The 19,147-nt window shown below is 45.6% G+C and overlaps 1 protein-coding gene across 1 annotated transcript in view; it reads right to left on the reverse strand.

The window, feature by feature from the left end:
• Positions 1 to 8,503: 8,503 nt before the first annotated feature.
• SYT6 (synaptotagmin VI) overlaps positions 8,504 to 19,147 on the reverse strand; it is a 27,021-nt gene continuing 16,377 nt past the window's right edge. Inside the window, exons 3-7 of the mRNA XM_010001930.1 lie at positions 18,104 to 18,662; positions 15,150 to 15,270; positions 13,523 to 13,694; positions 12,764 to 12,914; positions 8,504 to 8,672 (exon numbers count right to left, since the gene is read on the reverse strand). Coding sequence (XP_010000232.1) covers positions 8,601 to 8,672; positions 12,764 to 12,914; positions 13,523 to 13,694; positions 15,150 to 15,270; positions 18,104 to 18,662 — 1,075 coding nt within the window. The 3' untranslated portion in view covers positions 8,504 to 8,600. The remainder of the gene's footprint in view (positions 8,673 to 12,763; positions 12,915 to 13,522; positions 13,695 to 15,149; positions 15,271 to 18,103; positions 18,663 to 19,147) is intronic.

The following is a 19,147-nucleotide window of genomic DNA, read 5'->3' on the forward strand; positions in this document are numbered from 1 at the left end:
CTGCCAAACGTCAGAGCTCCTCTCCTGCAGGGGTCTATTGATCTATATTTTTCTTCTTTAAACATTTATCAACCCCATTAGGAGAAAGCAAAGATTGTGCCACAGCTGGTGGGATTGGCAGCACCTTGAGTGCCCTGACTGGTGTCAGTTCCCTGCACCGGGCTTGGGCTGCAGCACAAGAGGCCAGAGGTGCCGAGCCTGGGGCAGGTGGTGGAGAGTCGGGGCCATCCGTGGCAGCAGAGTTACTGCTCTCCATCGTGGGAGGTTAGTGGAAAATATGCTAATGTCACTGCTTTCCTTGTGAGTCTGCAGCTCCTTGTGCTTTAATTGCCAAATATTTTGTCTCTTTCAAGAAGAGTCTCTATAAGTAATAATCCCTTTCATCTCTGCTCCTCTTGAAAAATGCTTCTCTTTGGAAGGCAATCTGATAAAGTAAATTGAGAAGTTGTGCTAACAGTAGAAAAGGGAAAGCAAGATCTTCCAGCTAATTTCTCCCCCTTTGTCTAATTCTCAAGGATATTGGCTTTTTTTCCTCTCCTTGACTTTTCCAGTTCACAGGAGCTACTGATAAAGTGAAATGGTTCTGCATGTTGTATTAGAAACAAGGGAGCTAAAATTAAAAGTAGGCAATTTAAGTGTATTATAAAGATGCTATTGTATTGAAACAAGAAGGGGGGGATAATTTCTGCATTTAATACTTTCTTAATGGCTGGTTGGCAAGTGTAATCACAGGCTTTTAACTTCAAATAGGTATTTCTGCCCACGTAACATCTGGTTGAGTCTAACTCATCACATATGAATTGGGAGGCAACAAAGCTCTCTATCCAGGACTTTGCAGCAGAAGTGGGAGGATAGAGGAGCTTGAGCTGATCTTGGAAGCTCTAAGAGGGACAAGCAATAGCAGCAGCTTCCTTATGGTCCTTTGCACTTTCTGATGAAAATAGAAAATAAGCAAACCCATATTCACTAGAAGTGTTTGCTGGGAGTTTTGTTGCAGAGAGGGAGAGCTCAGGCATGTGGCTTCATCTCAGTGTGGGCTGGGCTGGAGTGAAATCCACCTCTTGGGATGCTGCAGGCACCTGGCCAGAGGTGCTCAGACTGAAGCCAACTGGCCCTTCTGAAACAGAGAAAGTCTCTTTCCTCTGACTGGGATCTTCTGACTAATAACAGGGATTTAAAAAATGTGTGCTTAAGCACAGCTCTGTGCTATTTCTGATGCTCCCATCATTGGTGAGCTGGGGCATCTTCCACACCAGCCCCCAAACCCACCAGGGTACTTGCACACCCTTTGCACTCTCATCATCCCATGTGCTGTGTTGGTGGAGGTGTGCTGCAGCTCAAACAAAGGGACAGAAACTGGAATGTCTTCTGAAAAGGTGGATTCTGCATATTTATGGGGTCCCTGCAGAGCTGGCTTCTCACCTGGGCCAGCCAGCCTGGCTGCTGGAGGTGTCCCAATCTTCTCATCCTTCCCAGTGCTGGGGTGTCAGCTCCTTCCTTTCCTCTTGGCCTTTGGAGCTCTCAACCCTCTCAGGGGAGCTGTGGTTTGTGATGCAGACAAAGCTTCAGTATTTTCTAGACAGTTTGATTTTCTAAGAGAATTTGCAGTTACTTCAGTACTTTGAGCTGGATTACTCTGTGTGCACTGCTCCCATTTGGGTAACATCTGTCTCCAACCAACAAGGATATTGCTGACATGAGGATGACCCTTGCAGGCAGCTGGTACCATCCCGGGGATTTCACATATCCTAGAGTCTACATGATTTCACTGGGATTTTCTTTGGGGTGTTATTATTACTAATGCTATTATTATAAAGATATCTCCTCAGGACAGAAAAATACTAGCTCAGCTATTCAGCTAAGCAGTTCTTTAATTTCTTTCCTCTCTGAAAACTGGGTCCCCAGGGCCTTTCTGCAACATAGCCAATTTTTCTACTTAATACTTCCTCCTGAGGCAAAAATGCTGAGGGATGTAGTGGTTCTCCCTGTGTGAAGAGGGCTCAAGTTTCCCTCCCCAGTGCTTTTCCTTGCACTGGTAGGAGCTTGAGATTCATGAGCCTTTGTTTGTCCATTTGCCTCCAACCCCCTCAGCCCCAGTTGAGCCTCAGCTCAGTGAAACATCAAGTGTGGGGTCCCTGTCTTGCTGAGCAGAGGGCAGGTGCCCTGTTTTGTCCAGGGCTCCCAGCACCCTAAGCTGGGCCAGGGGTTGGAGCAGCTGGCCCCAGCCCCTGCAGCCCCCCAGCCGTGCTCGCTCTGTCCTGCTGCAGCTGCCTGATGCAGAGGGAGATAACCATGGTAACTGAGATTGTTACAGAAAATCACTGCCATTAATACAGAGGTGAGGTCAAAACAAACAAAAATTAGCAATTTTTCTGATTCTTGTAGAAGACAGAAGTGTATTGTCAACTCACTAATTGTCCAGTTAAACAGATTTGTCCAAAATTACCTACTAACCCTTGAGAATTGAAATGATGCAAAGATGAATGTTTCTGTGGAATTGCTCAGGCAAGGAAGAATCAAAGGTCTGAGCAAATTCCTGAGGCAAAGCCACTGGAGGAGGCCTGTCCCCTGGTGTAGGGGTGCCAGGGCAGCTGCAGGGGCTCTGTGTCTCAGGGGGCTGTGGGGACTGTGCTGTGCAGCTGGTGCCACGTCCCTGCCGGAGCCCCCAGGGCCCACAGACATGGGTGTCCCTGGTGTGTCCCCTGCTCTCTGGGGCTTGGGGGGGCACCAGGAGGGGCAGGGCAGGGGCACAGACCCCCCAGACAGGTGTGGCCACAGACCAGGAGCCAGAGATGGACTAAGCCAGGGTCTGGGGGATGGGGAAGTCGTGGTGTGTCTGACAGGCGAGCTCTGAGTGGGGAGGAAAGATTTTTAACACATCATTAGACATGCCACTAAGTGAAAAATGAGAACAAAGACATATATGTTAATCCATCAATTAATTTGCAATGGAAATCCAGTCCCTGACATCCAGGTAGCTGTTCCTTGCCAAGTGTTGTGAGTCCAGCCCATTTTACAATCCTTCTCGTCTTTCAGTTTTCATTTTCTTTTAACCTAAAATGGCTTTGAGCCTTGCAACCTGGAGGGACCTTAACAGTCAAGCACACAGGCCACAAACCAGAGATGTGCTTTGTAACTGGCTGCTGCAGAAGATTGCTCCTCACAGCTTTGTTCTAAATTGCCAATTCTTCCTTGACTGCAATTTTTCGGGAAAGCAGGGTTTAAATGAAAAACAGTTTCCCCCAACTGAGCCACTTTGGATGTGAGTGTCATCTGCCATCTCCTGCTTACTTCCATTCCTCATCCAAGCTTGTCTCAGAAATTGAGATTTTCAGCTTGTTATAGAATAAATGAAGAAAGAAATATATTTTAATCAAGAAACATCAGTGCCAATAAATCCCATGAGATTTTGCACAGGCAGGGGGGCAGTGTCCTCACATTCTGTGTTGGCTGCAGCCTCCCCTGGTGATGTGTGGGCAAACCAGGCACTGATCTGAGCTGAGTTGTGTTGCTGGCTCTCCTGTTTTCCCTTTCATTGCAAGAGCCACTTGCAGAGAGTCTTAGAGAGACTTGAAGTTCTGGAAAATAGGTATTTTCACTGCATCATGCACTTTGTTCCCGCCTCTGAGAACTCTCCTTTTGTTCCAAACAAATCAAATCTGCTAGGGTCCTTGGGATTGGACCTGGTCCTGTGGGTCTGTGAGGTGTGCTGGGGCTGGGCAGCAGCCATGTGCCCACAGGAGCTGGATGCAGCTGGTCCCTGCTCCCAGCACAGTCCTTGGCAGGTCCAGAGAGCAGTGGGGGCTCCATCCTGGCAGCTCAACACCACAGGCACAGCCCTTGGCCTCCACCCCCCCTGCTGCAAGGAAGGAGCACAGTGTGCAGCAATTAGAGGTTCATTAGATAGAGCTGAGCTTATGCAACAGGCAGAAAGGTCCTCCTGGTTTCTGTAACTATTATGTCCTAGAAAACCTGCATTAATTCATCTCCAGCTGGCAGGGGCTGTGCCCAGCAGCAAGGGCTCTGTTGCTGTGCCTGAAGCAGCAGCCTCAGGAGCAGATGTGCTCCAAGGGATTTGCCTGCATGGAGCAGCCCTGAGCCTGTTGGGGTCCTGTGGCACCAAAGCCCTCCTGCTGGACCAGAGCTCCTGCCAGGATGGCATGGAGAGAGGGATGGATGGCATGGAGAGAGGGGCTGCCAGAGATGGGGCCAGGTTGGGGTCAGCAGGTTGGTCATGGGCTTGGGAGGAAATTGGCAGCAGGGGGCTCCATCCTGGCAGCTCAACACCACAGGCACAGCCCTTGGCCTCCACCCCCCCTGCTGCAAGGAAGGAGCAGCAATTAGAGGTTCATTAGATAGAGCTGAGCTTATGCAACAGGCAGAAAGGTCCTCCTGGTTTCTGTAACTATTATGTCCTAGAAAACCTGCATTAATTCATCTCCAGCTGGCAGGGGCTGTGCCCAGCAGCAAGGGCTCTGTTGCTGTGCCTGAAGCAGCAGCCTCAGGAGCAGATGTGCTCCAAGGGATTTGCCTGCATGGAGCAGCCCTGAGCCTGTTGGGGTCCTGTGGCACCAAAGCCCTCCTGCTGGACCAGAGCTCCTGCCAGGATGGCATGGAGAGAGGGATGGATGGCATGGAGAGAGGGGCTGCCAGAGATGGGGCCAGGTTGGGGTCAGCAGGTTGGTCATGGGCTTGGGAGGAAATTGGCAGCACAATGAGAAAACTCCTCTTTCATTTCTGTAAGCTACCAAGAGTAAAGCCAGCAAACTGACTTAATTAAAAATTACTGTTCTTCTACTCTGTCCCTCATGGCAACGAAGAAACTTTCATCTTCCAAAGCAGTTTGAAATGAGAGGGATGTGCAGTTGCTAATAGCAGACTAAGAGGAAATCTTCCACTTTGGAAGTAATTAACAGTCCAGAAAACATTTACATACGTGAGTTTGATGACTGGATCACGTTTCTGGTCACCAGTTTACTTTGGGAGCTTTCTCTGCCCAGGGCCTGGCAGCGCCTCTGCCAACAGCTGGTGGGACATGGACCTGGTCCCTGGGCCCCCCGCGGGGCTCCTGCAGCTCCAGGAGGGACAGCGGGGCCCGCGGTGCTGCGGGCAGCGGGGACAGGGAGGAGGCTGGGAGGGGCTTGGGGCGGCTTTCTGTCCTGATCACATTTGTCGGGTTCTTTCTGACGCCGCAGGTTAACGCGGCTGCACTTCCCTCGGTGCCGGCGGTTCCCACGGCAACGGAACATGCGCTGGGTTTGCCTTGACCCATCTAAGGTGCTTCATTGGCTTCAGCAAACTGCGGTTTTAATAGATACCTGCGCTGGATTTTTTAAATATATGTGCTTTAAGTTCCATTTAAACATTAACATTTCCATTGTTTTTAATTACAAATGACATGGCAACATAAGATGCATAATGATATTTCCTTGGCTTAACACAGTCTGTGTATATTTATATAAAGCTGTAAAATATTGTTACAAATCATCTTTGAGAAAAGTTCGGGGAGGGGGGGAAGAAAAGGTATTTATTGAACATTCAAGTAGCATTGCCACTGAGGACTGACTGCAGGGGTTTGTAAGCCAACCAGAGCTACCAGGAGGCCTCTGAAGTTTGGACAAAGATGCAGATTTTCCAAGCCTGTGAATCTGCAAGGAGAAGGACTTGGCTGGGATGGTTTCTCTGACCTCTTGTAATGAACAGAGCAATGGACTCCTAGGATTTCTCCTCTCCCAGCATCCTCATTGTTAAACCAGCTGTGATTAGGTGGCAGCCCTCACTTCAGCAACCCTCACTCTTCTTGCAGTCAGTCAGTCATTGCTGCATCCAACTGGAGACTGTGAGGCTAAAATCAAGAAGCAACTTGCTTGCACTCAAAATAGATCTTCATTTGTGACCACAGTGACCAGCAGCCAGCAGGTGGTTTGTGAGCAGCTCCTTCTCAGCAGGGGATGGTCACCTTTGTGCTGAGGTTCAACAATCGCAAAGTCCCCAGTGGGATGTGGCCCCATGGTGGTCCCCTTGTAGTGCTTGCTAATAATTTAAACTTCTCTGAGAGCTACTATTACAGAATTAAGAGTGGAGTGAAAAGTGAGGAGCAAGAAAGTGACTGAACTAATCCTGGGATGGCACTTGTGCCAGACTCATCTCCTTTTCTGAATTATAATCCCTCACTAGATGAAAGAGAAGTATTTGCACTTGTAGGGGATATCTCCTTTCCATTACTGTGACCAATCTTCTTGAGTGGCTGCTCTGAGGTGATGACAAACGCACAATGGTTTAATTAGCCCCTCGCCAAGGGATGTGGCAAAATCTCAGCAGTTAAAATGTTAGAGAAGTGGTTTGAGCCATCCAGACGTGGGTGTTATTCACCAGCATGAGATCCAGTTTTCCAGTAGTGCGAGTGACAGCCGGTATTGAGTGGAAATCGATTATCTGTGTCAAGCAAGGATTAAAAATAGAGGCTTTGTGTCAAACCCCACGTATGTTTTGACTGAATCCTAGATAACAAGAAGAATGGATAAAAGACAGATTATCTGGAGAACACCAGAACCCGAGAATCCAGGATTGAAGAAGAAAAGTATTTGAGTGGGTTAGTGCAAATAATGATTGTCAAGTGCCATCCTCACACCCAGCTGGGGCTGCTGCAGCTCTAGATCTGCAAACTTGCAAGAGCTCAGGCCAAGGTCCAGGGGCTTGTGGTCAGGTTTGGAACCACAGGCCACTGTCAGTCCATAATGTTGAGCAGTAGGAGCTCCTTCCTACCATTCCAGGAAGGATGGATTGTCTCAGGAAGGGACATCCTCAGCCATATCTCTCTGTAGAACTTCACAGCCCTTTTTGTGCTGGGAACCTGATGCAGTTTTACCACTTTTATTTTCAGTGGACTGTAAGCACCTGAATTCTTTTTTTTTTTTCCTGTGACCAGCACTCAGCAGTCCCCCAGGGGATGTGTGTGGCCTGTCCCAGGACTAGCAAGAACTCTTGCTTTCTGTCCCAGCAGTCCCTCATTGTGAATGTTGTTATACATCTCATAGCACCCTCTGTGATTACTGTAACTGCTCAAAATCACATAACACACAGTTGCTGCTTTCACAGGAGGAAGTATTGCACCAAACAAGACAAGAGTTACAAAGAAAAGGTTTATTAAGTTTCTGCTTCTATAGCACATGGTACATAAAGAGAATTAAGACACAAGGTGTGATGAGAAATTATATATATATTATATATGTCCTTCACCAAACAAAGGATTCATTTTTACCCAGAAAAACAATGCAAACAATTGCCCTTCTCTGCAAGTCATGATGCTCCGTGAAGGCTGATGAGGTGACATTTAGGAAAGTGAAAACTGAAGCTGACCTGAAGATTGTGGCTGATGTATGCAGATCTGCTGACCTGATGTGAGGAGAAATGGCTGCCTTGCAAGAAAACTTTTTTTTTAACCCAAGGACAAAATATTTGCATTTACTTAATTTAATTATGGTGGAACAAACAAAACTAGTGTACTCATTAACTTGGAGAAAAATCCACTATGAGAAAATGTCCAAAATCCACAGCTGTCTGATAAAGATCAGCTGATTCAGCTGTATTTGCAAAGCTAATATGTGGGATGTTATAACTTCATTTTTGGCCTCTGCAGCCAAGGAACCAGCAAAGTTTCATTTTTTTAGAACTTGACTTCCCTCCAGGATTTGGGTCTTAGAAAGGTTTATAATTAAGAAAGTGCTGATAGTTCAAGAAAAAAGCTTGGAAGCTTTTTTAGTATTAGTTTTGTTTCCTTTTACTCTTTTGTTCACCCTTTGTTGCTAGGATGGTATAAGATATAAAGATCTAGAGTTCATGCAAGGATGTCCCCTGTTTCTGTGACATCTTTCCCCCCTTGTGGCAACACAGTTCTCTCCACGCTGCTCCAGGTAACGTGGTGATGAATGGGGGGGATGAGCAACAGCTACGAAGGAGCCTTAAGAAACTGTTCATGCAAGTAGCTCTACAGAGTCTTCAAATACAGGGAGAAAAACAAGTTTTCTCCCCTCAGGAATCAACGGTATTTTTTATACGACAAAAGGAATTTTGGGTACACACTGCACAAACTTCTAACAGCTCAGGAACACCTCTACGTGAACAGGACACCTGTGGAGACACTGCTGGGTTAGGCTGACCTCAGGAGTGAGGAGCTGCTGCAGGGCAGAGTCTCATACCTTCCTCCTGGCTCTTCCAGGCTGGCACCGGCTGGGCTGGGGTCCCCTCTCCTACCCACCCATTCTCTCTGTAGACACTCACAGTGTCTTTGCACTTTCCCAGCCTTCACACACAGACAAAACTATTTTACATTTTATTTTAGAGACCAAACTTCCAGCTCATGTCTCAGTCCACCTTCTTCCTCTGGAAACAGATCTTCATAGTAAAAGCCACAAAACCCCATCACCTTGGGTGACATTAGACAAAGACATATTTGACCACAAAACAGGTTTCTGCCTTTACTTATGCAGGAACAACTAGACTGGAAAGTCTCACTGCTGCCTCTGCCACTCAGCAACAACTGACTGAGACTGAAGGCCAACTGAAAAAAGAACTTGGTTGAGTGCCATTTACGTGCTGCATCACGGTGTGGGTGGTGGTTTAGGTGAGGGGCAGGAGCCCTGGCTGTCAAAGCTTGCTGCCCGGCTGTGCCACTGGTGGGAGGAAGAAAGAGAAAGCAAGTCTAAGCAAACAGGAGATTATTTGGAATTCTTCACATCCCTTCACCTTGCTGACTGTCCCTGTTCTGCAATGCTCTCATCTGCTCTACAGCATGTTTCAGCTTGCTGAACATCTGCCTTTAACCACTCAGGAAGAATTACTGAACAATTTGCTTTATTGCTTTGAAAATCGATTCACAATTGTGGGAAAAGGAAAAACAAAGAGTATCTATATGTGCTATGAAGACAACATTTGCTCTTAGTTCAGCTTTCTGTTGTTTCCTGGTTTAGTGCTGTTGCCTTTTTGTTTTAGAAATATTGCCTCACTGCACAACAACTAGAGTCTTTCCCATCTGGAAATTTGACCACAAAGAAGCTCTGTCCACAATGCCAGAGACTTTTCTCAAAGTGAAAATTGGATCAGAGAGTCAGTGGATGCAGCAAATATATTTTTGCCATACTTATGGGATAGTAAATTATTTGTTTGCCTCGGAGGCTATTATTATTATAACTCAAAACCATTACTCCTCATTTTGAGTATTTGCCCATCTCACCATCTCCTTTTATTAAATTCCAATGACAAATGATAAACATCTCCCAGAGACTACAGGACACATGGTGCTTCCACTGCTTCTGTTCCCACCCCGGATCAATTCCCTCCTCTCCTACATGAGCAGAAACTCTTTGCTGGCTAATACTAATGCTCTACCATGTGTGAATTTCACTTCTGTAGGTGAAACCTCATTTTGAAATTGAACTTCACCTTTGCCTTGGCAAAGGCATTTCAAATGGAACACAACTGAAAACAAGAGCAGGATGGCTGTGCAGTGCTTGCAGGAAGGCTGAGCAAGGCAAACAACCCTTTGCTCCTCCAGAAATGTGATGAAAACTCTTCCAAAAGAAGGGTCAAGTGACCATTGTTCAATGAAGAACCTGGAGATACTTTTCCTTCATTTAATGAGAAAAGGTGAACATTGTGTAATTAACAATGAAAGTCAAACATGCCCAAAAGTCTGGAAGAGGCTGGTTTTAGAACCATACAATCATTAAGGTTGGAGGAGACCTTCAAGATCATCAAATCCAACTGTAATCAAACTACCACAACCACTAAACTATATCCTGAAGAGCTGCTTCTAAAAGCTTCTTGAACACCTCCAGGAATGGTGACTCCACCATCTCCCTGGGCCACCTGTTCCAAAGCCTCACCGCTCTTTCAGTAAAGAAATTTTTCCTATTTCCAACCTAAACCTCCCCTTGCGTATCTTTAAAGAGAAATGGCTGCTCTTCATTATGGGCATGACTTAGCTCTCAGCAAAATTATCAGTTTTTATCAGGAGAAATAGTTTAAACAAAGAAGTGCTCCCGTGCTGAATGTCAAAGGGACTTGGCAACACCAAAGATTCATTTTGCATTGCACTGATGCTGATGCTCTGCAATATCAGACAGAGTTTGTCTTTCATAGATAACAGAAATTTCCAATTTTCAGAAGTCCCCTTCAAAGTCTGGAAAGACTTTGATTTTGTCTTTCTTTTTTTATAGACACATCACTTAACCCAGCTGATGGATGTGTTGGGAAGTGCAGAAGACACAGCGATGGTGGGATGGCTGGAGCACAGCCAGGAGGCCAAGGGCACAGTGACAGATCCAGCAGGACCTTGGGGAGGAAAAGTGGGTACAGGCATGTGCTGAGGGTTCATTGTCAGGACAACTTCACAATGCAATGGCAAGTGGGATTCTCATCTTCTGCTCACAAAGTCTCCTAAACAGTTGTGTGAGGAGGATAGTGATGAAGATGAGTGCTCAGGATGCCAGCACAGCCTGAGCTCACCCCCACAGAGACACAAGAGAAGAAAGCCCAGCAGGGTCTCCCCCAGGACCTGCAGCCACAGGGCCTGGATCACCTCTGTGTGTGCAGGACCCGGCCTAACAGTACAGGGACAAAGCTCAAATTGCACTTAAAAGGTGTAAAAAAACACATATAGAAAAGATGATGCAATTAGTTGCTACCAACAAATACTATTTCCCTTTAATTTCTGCCCAGAAGCTTTGCCTTTTTCTGCTTTTTCCTTTTTTTCTTCTTTTTTTAATCTGCAGTAGGGATTTGCAGACAGCCATGCTAAAACTTAAAAGGGCAAATAAAGACAGGGACCATTTGCTCACTGGCCCTGTGTACCAGCTTGTGGCAGAAATACCAGAACAGATGATCAGAGACTTTTTTTTCTTTCCTTTTGAGCAGAGCTCCTGACCTGTGCACTGGGGGGTGAAATGATTCACTCGAGGGGGGTGTTTCCAAAGTCTTAGGGGCTTGGCAGTGGTTTTCAAAGTATATTTTAGAAGGTGAGTCATCTTACATGCCTGCCTTTGTTTCTGTAAGCATCGTCACAATAATTATGTCCTTTTTTTCCCTATTGATTATAAAAAAACTTTACAGGAGTCTTTCTTTCAAACTCCCACCTGCATCTGAAAAATGGTGTATAAAAGTAATATAAATGACAAACTGGAGAAGGACTCCTGCCCCTGGGTCATCTGCAGATGATGCAGACAGTGGGGTAACCACCAAGGGACAGATCACAAAGCTTTTCTGCTGGAGCTCAGCACTGGCTGGTCCCCCATATGCTGCCTGACCAAAGAGTCTTGGGTTGTGTGTAGGATGCCAGTGCTCCAGCATGGAAAGGCTGACAAGAGCCTGGTGCTGCTCACCACCCAAATATTACTGTTTCACACAAATCACACATGGATTTAATTGTTTCAATTCACACCAGCTCTGCAGAGCCAACCCCGGGTTGTTGCTCCTGATTTCCAGTGGTGCATTATGAGATGCTTGTGCAACTATGCAATGTGTCTGATATAAATAAATGTGAATTCTCATATTTCCATTACCTGACATATGTATCTCCACTGTGTCTTGAACTAAAATATCAATTGCCAGGTTTTCCCACTGGGTGTAACTTGGGTGTTCCCCCAGAGTCCTGGCTCTGGACAGGACCCTGTAGCCACATTCCAAAATGCCCACCAAGGGACAATGCAGAAATTTAAACTGCTGGCCTCACCAAGCATGGCTGCAGCCTACAAATGCTTGGAGAAAGAAGGAAAGAAACCTGCAAGTGAAGCAGACCTGCCTCTGGGATGGACAAGTCTGAATCTCAGAAACCAGCTGGATGAATATGGGCTGGAGAAGAGAGCGCTGAGCTCAGATGCCTTCTCGTCAGAGGGCAGAGCGGATTTCAAAGAAGCACAGGGTTTGATGCATACTAATTCAAACTCCTGTGAAGGATCACAAAGCCTATCAGCTGCCTTCTCACAGAGCTCAGTATCTGAACTTCAAAGGGAAAATAAGATGCTTTCTGTTAGGTGCTAATTCTGTGGCTTTGAGGGGAAAATGCTTCCTTGGCCCTTGATACAGTGGAAGATTTTATTGCCTTTATTATGCTATCACTGGCCACAAATGCTGGGGTTTTTATCATACCTGAAGTGTCAACGGCTTGTGTGCTGTTTTCCGCATTTCTCTCCTCCAGAATTTATGACCTATATGAGGTAACATCCAAAGAGCTCTATGGGAGCATGAGAAAATGGAGTGCAAGGAGAAAGAAAATGCTAAAGATGGTCTGTATAATACCCCAGCATTTCAGCCCTATTTTATCATGTGGGGCTGCATCAAGTGAATCTCATTCTCTGGAGACGCTTAGAGCAATTACATGTGTTCTATTTATTCTCCCTCAAAGACTTGGAGATGAGTCAACAGAAAAAACTTTTAGAATGAAAAAGTTTAAACTTAAAATAGGCAATATCCCTGGACAATTTGTTCTGCAATCAGAACAGTATTCCTGTTCTTCCTGCTCAATCTCTAAAAAAAACAATACAGTAACAGTTACATCTCTAAATACAGTCCCTTTCTTGCTTGCAAGCTCAAGGAGCTATTTTGAGACAATACAGAAATGCTTGTTTTCTACAGTTCACTTCTGGTGAGAAAATTCCCTCAGCTCTAGTCAGAAATTCCCAAGTGAGAGCAGAAGATCTCTAAAAGCCTTGAACCAGCTCAGTCATGCACAGCACATGCATTAAAAGGAAATAATAACTCCACACACCTCTTTGAAAGACTTCTTCACCTCCACTAATGGATGCCAGTGTGCAATGGGCTTGCGTGGATATGCCAGCATCTCGTTCCAATGGTCTCTGCCCAGTCCTTCAGCATTGACCCCCACACGGCAAACCCCAATGATCTCGTTGTGACCCACTCTGGAAAACAACAGGCAAGCCAGACGGATCCCTCTGGCACAGACAGCCTGTGCTCTGCTGCCCCAGATGTCTGCCCGTGCTACCCAAATGCCCTGAGGGGCTGGGGACCTGGATGGGCATGATGGGCAGCCTGTATCTGCTCCTGGCACCGCGGGGCTCTGCCAACCACAGGTACAGGTGTAACCATGTTGAAAAGGTTTGAATTATAGATCAGGCCAGATGCAGAATCTGGGAGAACACGTGATGCAGTGGTGTACAGCCAGAATAAGTACAAGTTCAGTTACGGATAATTCGAGAACCAACTGCTGCCCAGAGTGAGACCCTTTGCTTTCTGCAGCAGGATGACAGTTTGCAGGAGGAGCAGAGAGCAAAGGCAACACAGAAAATGCCATAAAGCACAGGACCAGCTTTACCATACTTACTATTCTAGCAGGTAATTGTCCATAGCCATAACTAAATGACATTTTAACAACAAATCACTAGAGACAGATTGATGCCACAGAGCTCTGCAATCAAAGATGTGATACTGAGGAAAATGTGTATTGAACAGGAAAACCAGCACCCAAAGGGATGTTTTCCCCTCCAGCTCCCCAGGGACTTCCACCTACCGGTCGTAATCCATGACGGAGATAAGTAGACTGACTTGATCCATGTTCTCTGGGGGAATGTCAAAGATTATTGCTTCATTGTAAGTAGGATTAAGTGTGTTTTTCTTTATGGTGGTTTTCTTCTTTTTCAGCCTTCGCCCATCACAGAGCAAAGACACTTTGACATATGGATCTGGAGAGGAAGAGATAGGAAAAGACCTTCTGTTCATGGGGGTTTGTTTTGTTACCCTCACAACATAGAAACAGCATTGTCAAAGACTGCAGATCACCATGAGCCAAAGGCACTCCTTGGGTGTGCTGTGGGGAAAAGGGGTCTGTCTACCCGTGGAACCCACCATTTCTGGTACTGGTGTGAGTGCTGAGATGAGGTTCAGGCATTGGGGAACCAGCACTGCAGCAGTCACTTATTGGAAGGAGAAAACAGCTGTTACCATCAGTTTTTCTATGATAAGGGTTTGCAAGTGCCTGAAGGTCCCATCTCAGACCAAGAGCCCATGTTCAGCATGGGCTGATAACAGGCACTGGGCACGCAGGCATTCTAGCTTGCCCCAGATGCAGAACCATAGGAGCAAACCCAGGCCTTTCTCTGAAACAAAACTGAACCCAAGAGGGCAAAATGTAATACAGCATTTTGACACTCCAGATAGGCAGGAAGGGTTATTGTACAGGGATCCTCTCCTGCACTGCTACCAAAACCATCCAACTGCTAAATGTAGCAGAATTACAGTGAATAGGGGGATTTTAAAACGGATTTTCCCCATGTCAGAGAGGAGCAGAAAGGAAAGGTATCAGGGCAGCTCTGCTTCATATGCTTTCCACTGGCTGATCAGGGCAAGTTAGCAGCAGCTTTGTTTGCGTAACAGCTGCTGTGGTGATTTCAATGCATTTCAAACAACAGTAAAAAAACATGCAATGTATTATTAGAAAAATGCTGAGCTGGCTTCATCTGAAGTCTCAATTCTCAGACATTTCATATAGCATCAAGCTCTTACTGAGCAGAAATGTTTTCTGCAAAGATATTTTACTGTATCGTTACTGCCTTTTATACAAGTTATCAATGACATTCAAATACTACAATGTTGAGATCTGGAAAAAAACCTGCTTTTTATATCAAAATCCAGGATTTATGCATGCTGAACTTGCAAACCAGCTCTTTGGAACTGTGACTGCACACCATTCAGGTGACTTTGATCCCAGTGTTTGAGTCACTGTTCAGAGCACACTCACCTGGGATTTACCAGGTGGCCCTTGGTCCTTTTCTAATCCTGGGGTGAAATGACCAATTCTGGCTGATGGAAAACTCCCCACTCACAGTCAGTGTCTGCAATTGATCCACAGCCTTCAACCCAAGAGGTGCTATCAGAGCTTTGACTCTACAGACCCTGGAAAACCACTGGCCTCTCCCTGGTCAGTATATCCTGACATATAGTTGCCTTCCCTGGATTCATGTTGTCGGGAATGCGTTTTAAAGATCTGTTTTAAAATTTTGTATGTACTTAAAACATGGGCAAAGCTTGGTCAGGTGTTTCAGCAACGATACGGTCTTGGTATCAAGAGACTTATGCCCACGAGCCATGGAGGCTGCCCCGAGGGAGGAGGAAGCAGCGGGGATGCATTGAGCACCTACCAGAGTAACCAGTGATATCCATAGCTTTGAGATTCCGGCATTTAATGACTGTTAGGGTGAGGCGACCTGCAGTTGGCAAATAACAAAGGGAAAACATGATCTCTCCCAGGTCCACGCTTTCCTTTAATAAAACAGAGAAGACATTATATTGGAAAGATGCAAGAACCAGGTAGGCTGCCTCCCCACAACACGTCGGGCAGGATTCGTGCAGGACTCACACTCAAACAGGCTTTTCTGTATTCTGGCATTTCCCAGGCAATGACACTTTACTACAAGGCTGTGCTGTGGAATTTGTTTTCCAGTGTATCCCAACATTATTTAGCTAAAAATTAACACAGGGAATGGGAAAAAACCAAAACGTGTGTCCAAATGTTACAGCTTCAAATCATAGTTAAGGGTAATCTTCCATTGCCTCAGTATGTGCCTCCTACTGCAACAAACAGCTAATGCACTGCTCTTTTCTGCTCCATTGCTTACACAAAGTGAAGTGATATCTAACACCAAATGAAGGCCATTAAGGAAATTACATGAGTATCAAGTTTTGTTTGAATGCAGAGTATATATCTTCTACTGCCAAGTATGTGACACTACCATCTGTTTCCTCAAATGGAGCAATACCAAACAGAGTGGGATCACAGAAAGGTGAGTCCTTAATGTGCAGCAGCAGGGCCAAAACTCGGGTTGTTTTGTGACAGAAATGCAACAAGTGACTCCCTAGCAACCCCACTGCTGGGTCAGTCAACCTGGTTTAGAGACCTTGATGGTGATTAACATTCCAGCAAGGAATGCAGAGGGCTCTGAGTAACACCACGGTTTTCCCTGAGTTTGAGCATGGATTACTCAGTAGCTACAGACTAGGGGATCATGGCTTTGGTACAGAAGAGAACCATGAAGGACTCCACTGAGCAGCAACTGAGCTTTCAGGTTGTGACATGCTTACACGTGGACCACCAACTCCTCTGAGATGCCTTCAAAGAGCTAACACAGACAGTATGTGGTGTGGATGTGTATAAATAGTGAATTAACCAGCAGATGGCACTCAGAAACAATTGGGACTTTCCAGATTACATAGAGGCAAATACACCTTACCATTTTAGTGTACCATAAAACCACTCTTACACATGGCTCTTAGCACCTCTTGCACGTGCAGCCTTTGTCTGCTACACTTCCTAAAAGCCCATTCCATCATTGCCTTGCTCATGGGAATTCAGAGGAAAAAAACAAAACAAACCAAAAGTATTGTTTAAACTAGAAAGCATTATCAACTGAAGTCAGCAGAAATTTTTCCAAATACCTTCCAAAAATGGATTTTAAAAAATCCCAAGCATATTTTGTACATACAGATCTCACATCTGTAGAGGAAACAACCAGCTTATTTTTAGAAAAGAGTGTTAGATTCGTTTCAATGTGATATAATGATCTGCTGAAAAGAAACTGTAGCTGTTAGTAGTAGAATGAGGGAACTAAAAGGACAAGTAAATGCATTAGGCACTTAAAGGTTTGCTAAGCGTTAGAAGAATAGATCTTGTTGATGAATGAGATTTTTGCCAAATGATTTCCTTCTTTTTCTCTGGTAAGGCAAAGATTAGATATTTATTCCACTTAGATGTGCAGAATACTAATGAATGTTACATAAAAGTCTTGATTCTTGACAAGACTTAACTTGACTGGCAACTAAATTGAAAATCTTCTTAATCATAGAGTGTACAAAGGAAACAGTGGCAGCCACATTTTTTCTGGACAGAGCAATGTTTAAATAAACTTGTAAGTATCTAAATAAATGTTGCCTCAGAAGGTGCTGTTTGCTGGTAGATAAGAGCTCAAGGCTCTGACCCACTCAGAGTTCCCACCTTGATCTCTTTCTTGCCTTGATGAACCCACCCCGAGCAGCTTTCCTCTCGATGTGACAGAACAATTTGGAATCCCATCCTCACTGTCGGTGACCACCAATGCAAGAGCTTAAAACACTGATGGAGTAAATACTCCAGTACCTCTCAATGTGGCTACTGCGAGCTATATTTCTTGCCTCACAAAATATTTCTAAAAGTTCTTTATTAAGGTACCAGCATAATTTTCATCACACAAAAAACAGCTTTTAGAGCCCCTGCAGCTTCTAACTCCTGATTGCATTTCAGCTGTGGCACCTGGAACTTAACATGTGCCCCAAGCTGGGCTGCTGGGAGGCAGAGCAGCAGCGGCCACTGAGCACCCTGAGAGCTGAGCATCATCTCATCTTCTGTTCCTCTCCTTGCACCGAGAGGATCTGTTCAGAGTATAAAGCTAATATAAATTGTTCTTTGACCTCATTGTATCAGGTCAAGAGATTTTTCTTTGCAACCATAAATACAAGAAAGTAATACATGTCCTGTGGGTACATTAATTTCCTGCAGATTATAGACATTGGGACATTTCCAAAATTCATATCAGTACCTCTTAGGAAATAATGGAAGGTCTGAATCAATAACCTTTGTAGGCTTGAAATCGAAAACGTTTCACCAATTCACAGGCTGTACTATCATCAATTAAATAGCTGAGTGCTAGCTATTTGAATCGTTTCTATCATTGCTTAAGTGTGCATACCTATCCTCTTACCCACGGGATTGATCTAGTGTATTATTAGTCACCCAGAGCTTTCCTTGGGTATTATGAAAACCATATTTACCCTTCTCCTCTTTGATTAAACAGAAATGTCCTTGGGTGTGTTACAACTGGCTGAGATGCACCAATATTGGCCCATTCCCAAAGAAAGGAATGAGGGGACGGATCCAAATGTGACATTCAATGTTTCTGCGGGAGCTCTGAGCTTCTTCACCCAGTCCCAGTGGCAGCACCACAGCATGGGACACCCAAGCAAGAGAATCCCATCCTGCCCTGGGGCCACCCCTCTCACACTCCCAGGCACAAGAACCGGAGTCCTCACCATGGCAGGGGCACCTGCTATGGCAGGTACTCACCGTGGTCGCGTACTGGATGTCCTTCCAGATGGAAGTCTCCCGGGAAAGGTCTGAGGCCTCAAAGAGGTTCTCCAAGATAACTTCTCCTATCATGTCATGTCTGGAGAACCTATCAAAGTCAAAGACACTCAGGTGGAGCTTCCTGCTTGCCAGCTCCTCATGGGGCACAGGGAAGTGGAAAGACTCATCAAAGGTGGGATTCAGAGTCTTCCTGTGGACTCGTGTCTGGAACTTGCGCTTTCTGTCAGGCAGGAGGTAGATCTTCACATAGGGATCTGAGCTGCCACAGAAGTCTTTGGCTGGCAAGTCGAAAGCCGTGAGGATCCGGACAGTCAGTGTCTCATTTTCGTAGTCGTACTTGAGAGTGAAGTTTATTTTCCCGCAGGTTTTTGCTGCCTCTTTTTTGGGGTCCTCAGAGTCAACAGACTTTTGCTTATAGAGTTCAGGCTTAATGCGACCGATGCTGGTGGGCTGCTCAGCCACAGCTGGTGAGTCCATGCCATAGTCCAGGCTGGACACGTGCATTTGCCGAGGAAGGTGCCTTTTGAAGGAGATGTGCCTGCAGAAGGAAAACATGGCAGCTTTGTCACCTTTTTCTCCCCTGGACTAGGAATGCTAGGAAAGCAGGGAGAGCACAAGAATGAGTGCACGAGGTGCTGCTGCCCTCTGCACAGAAACCACATATGTTATGGAAGTGAATGCTGAACCACCTTCAGTGGTCAAAGGAACTGATCCAACAAGTTTCCTAACTTTCAGAGTATTTGCAGCAAGCTGCACTTGTTACACAAGTAACAGCCCACAGGTAAGTATCAGGGGCACAGCAACGCCTTAACCAAGCCTTAGACAACCCAGAGTGGAAATTCTTTCCCATCCTCAGTCCTTACACTTTCGAGATACTGGCACTACTTTCCCCTCAGGAAGAAAATCAACTAACTTTTAAAGTGAGAGAACCACAACCAGTTCAGAAAGCTGGGTTTATTCTGGGTGTTACTGCTTCCAAACTTCAACAGACTCTCGTCAGATAATTCCTGACAGGCAGGAATG

Source organism: Chaetura pelagica, unplaced genomic scaffold (assembly GCF_000747805.2).
Source record: "Chaetura pelagica isolate M959 unplaced genomic scaffold, ChaPel_1.0 scaffold181, whole genome shotgun sequence".
NCBI classification, from domain to species: domain Eukaryota; kingdom Metazoa; phylum Chordata; class Aves; order Apodiformes; family Apodidae; genus Chaetura; species Chaetura pelagica.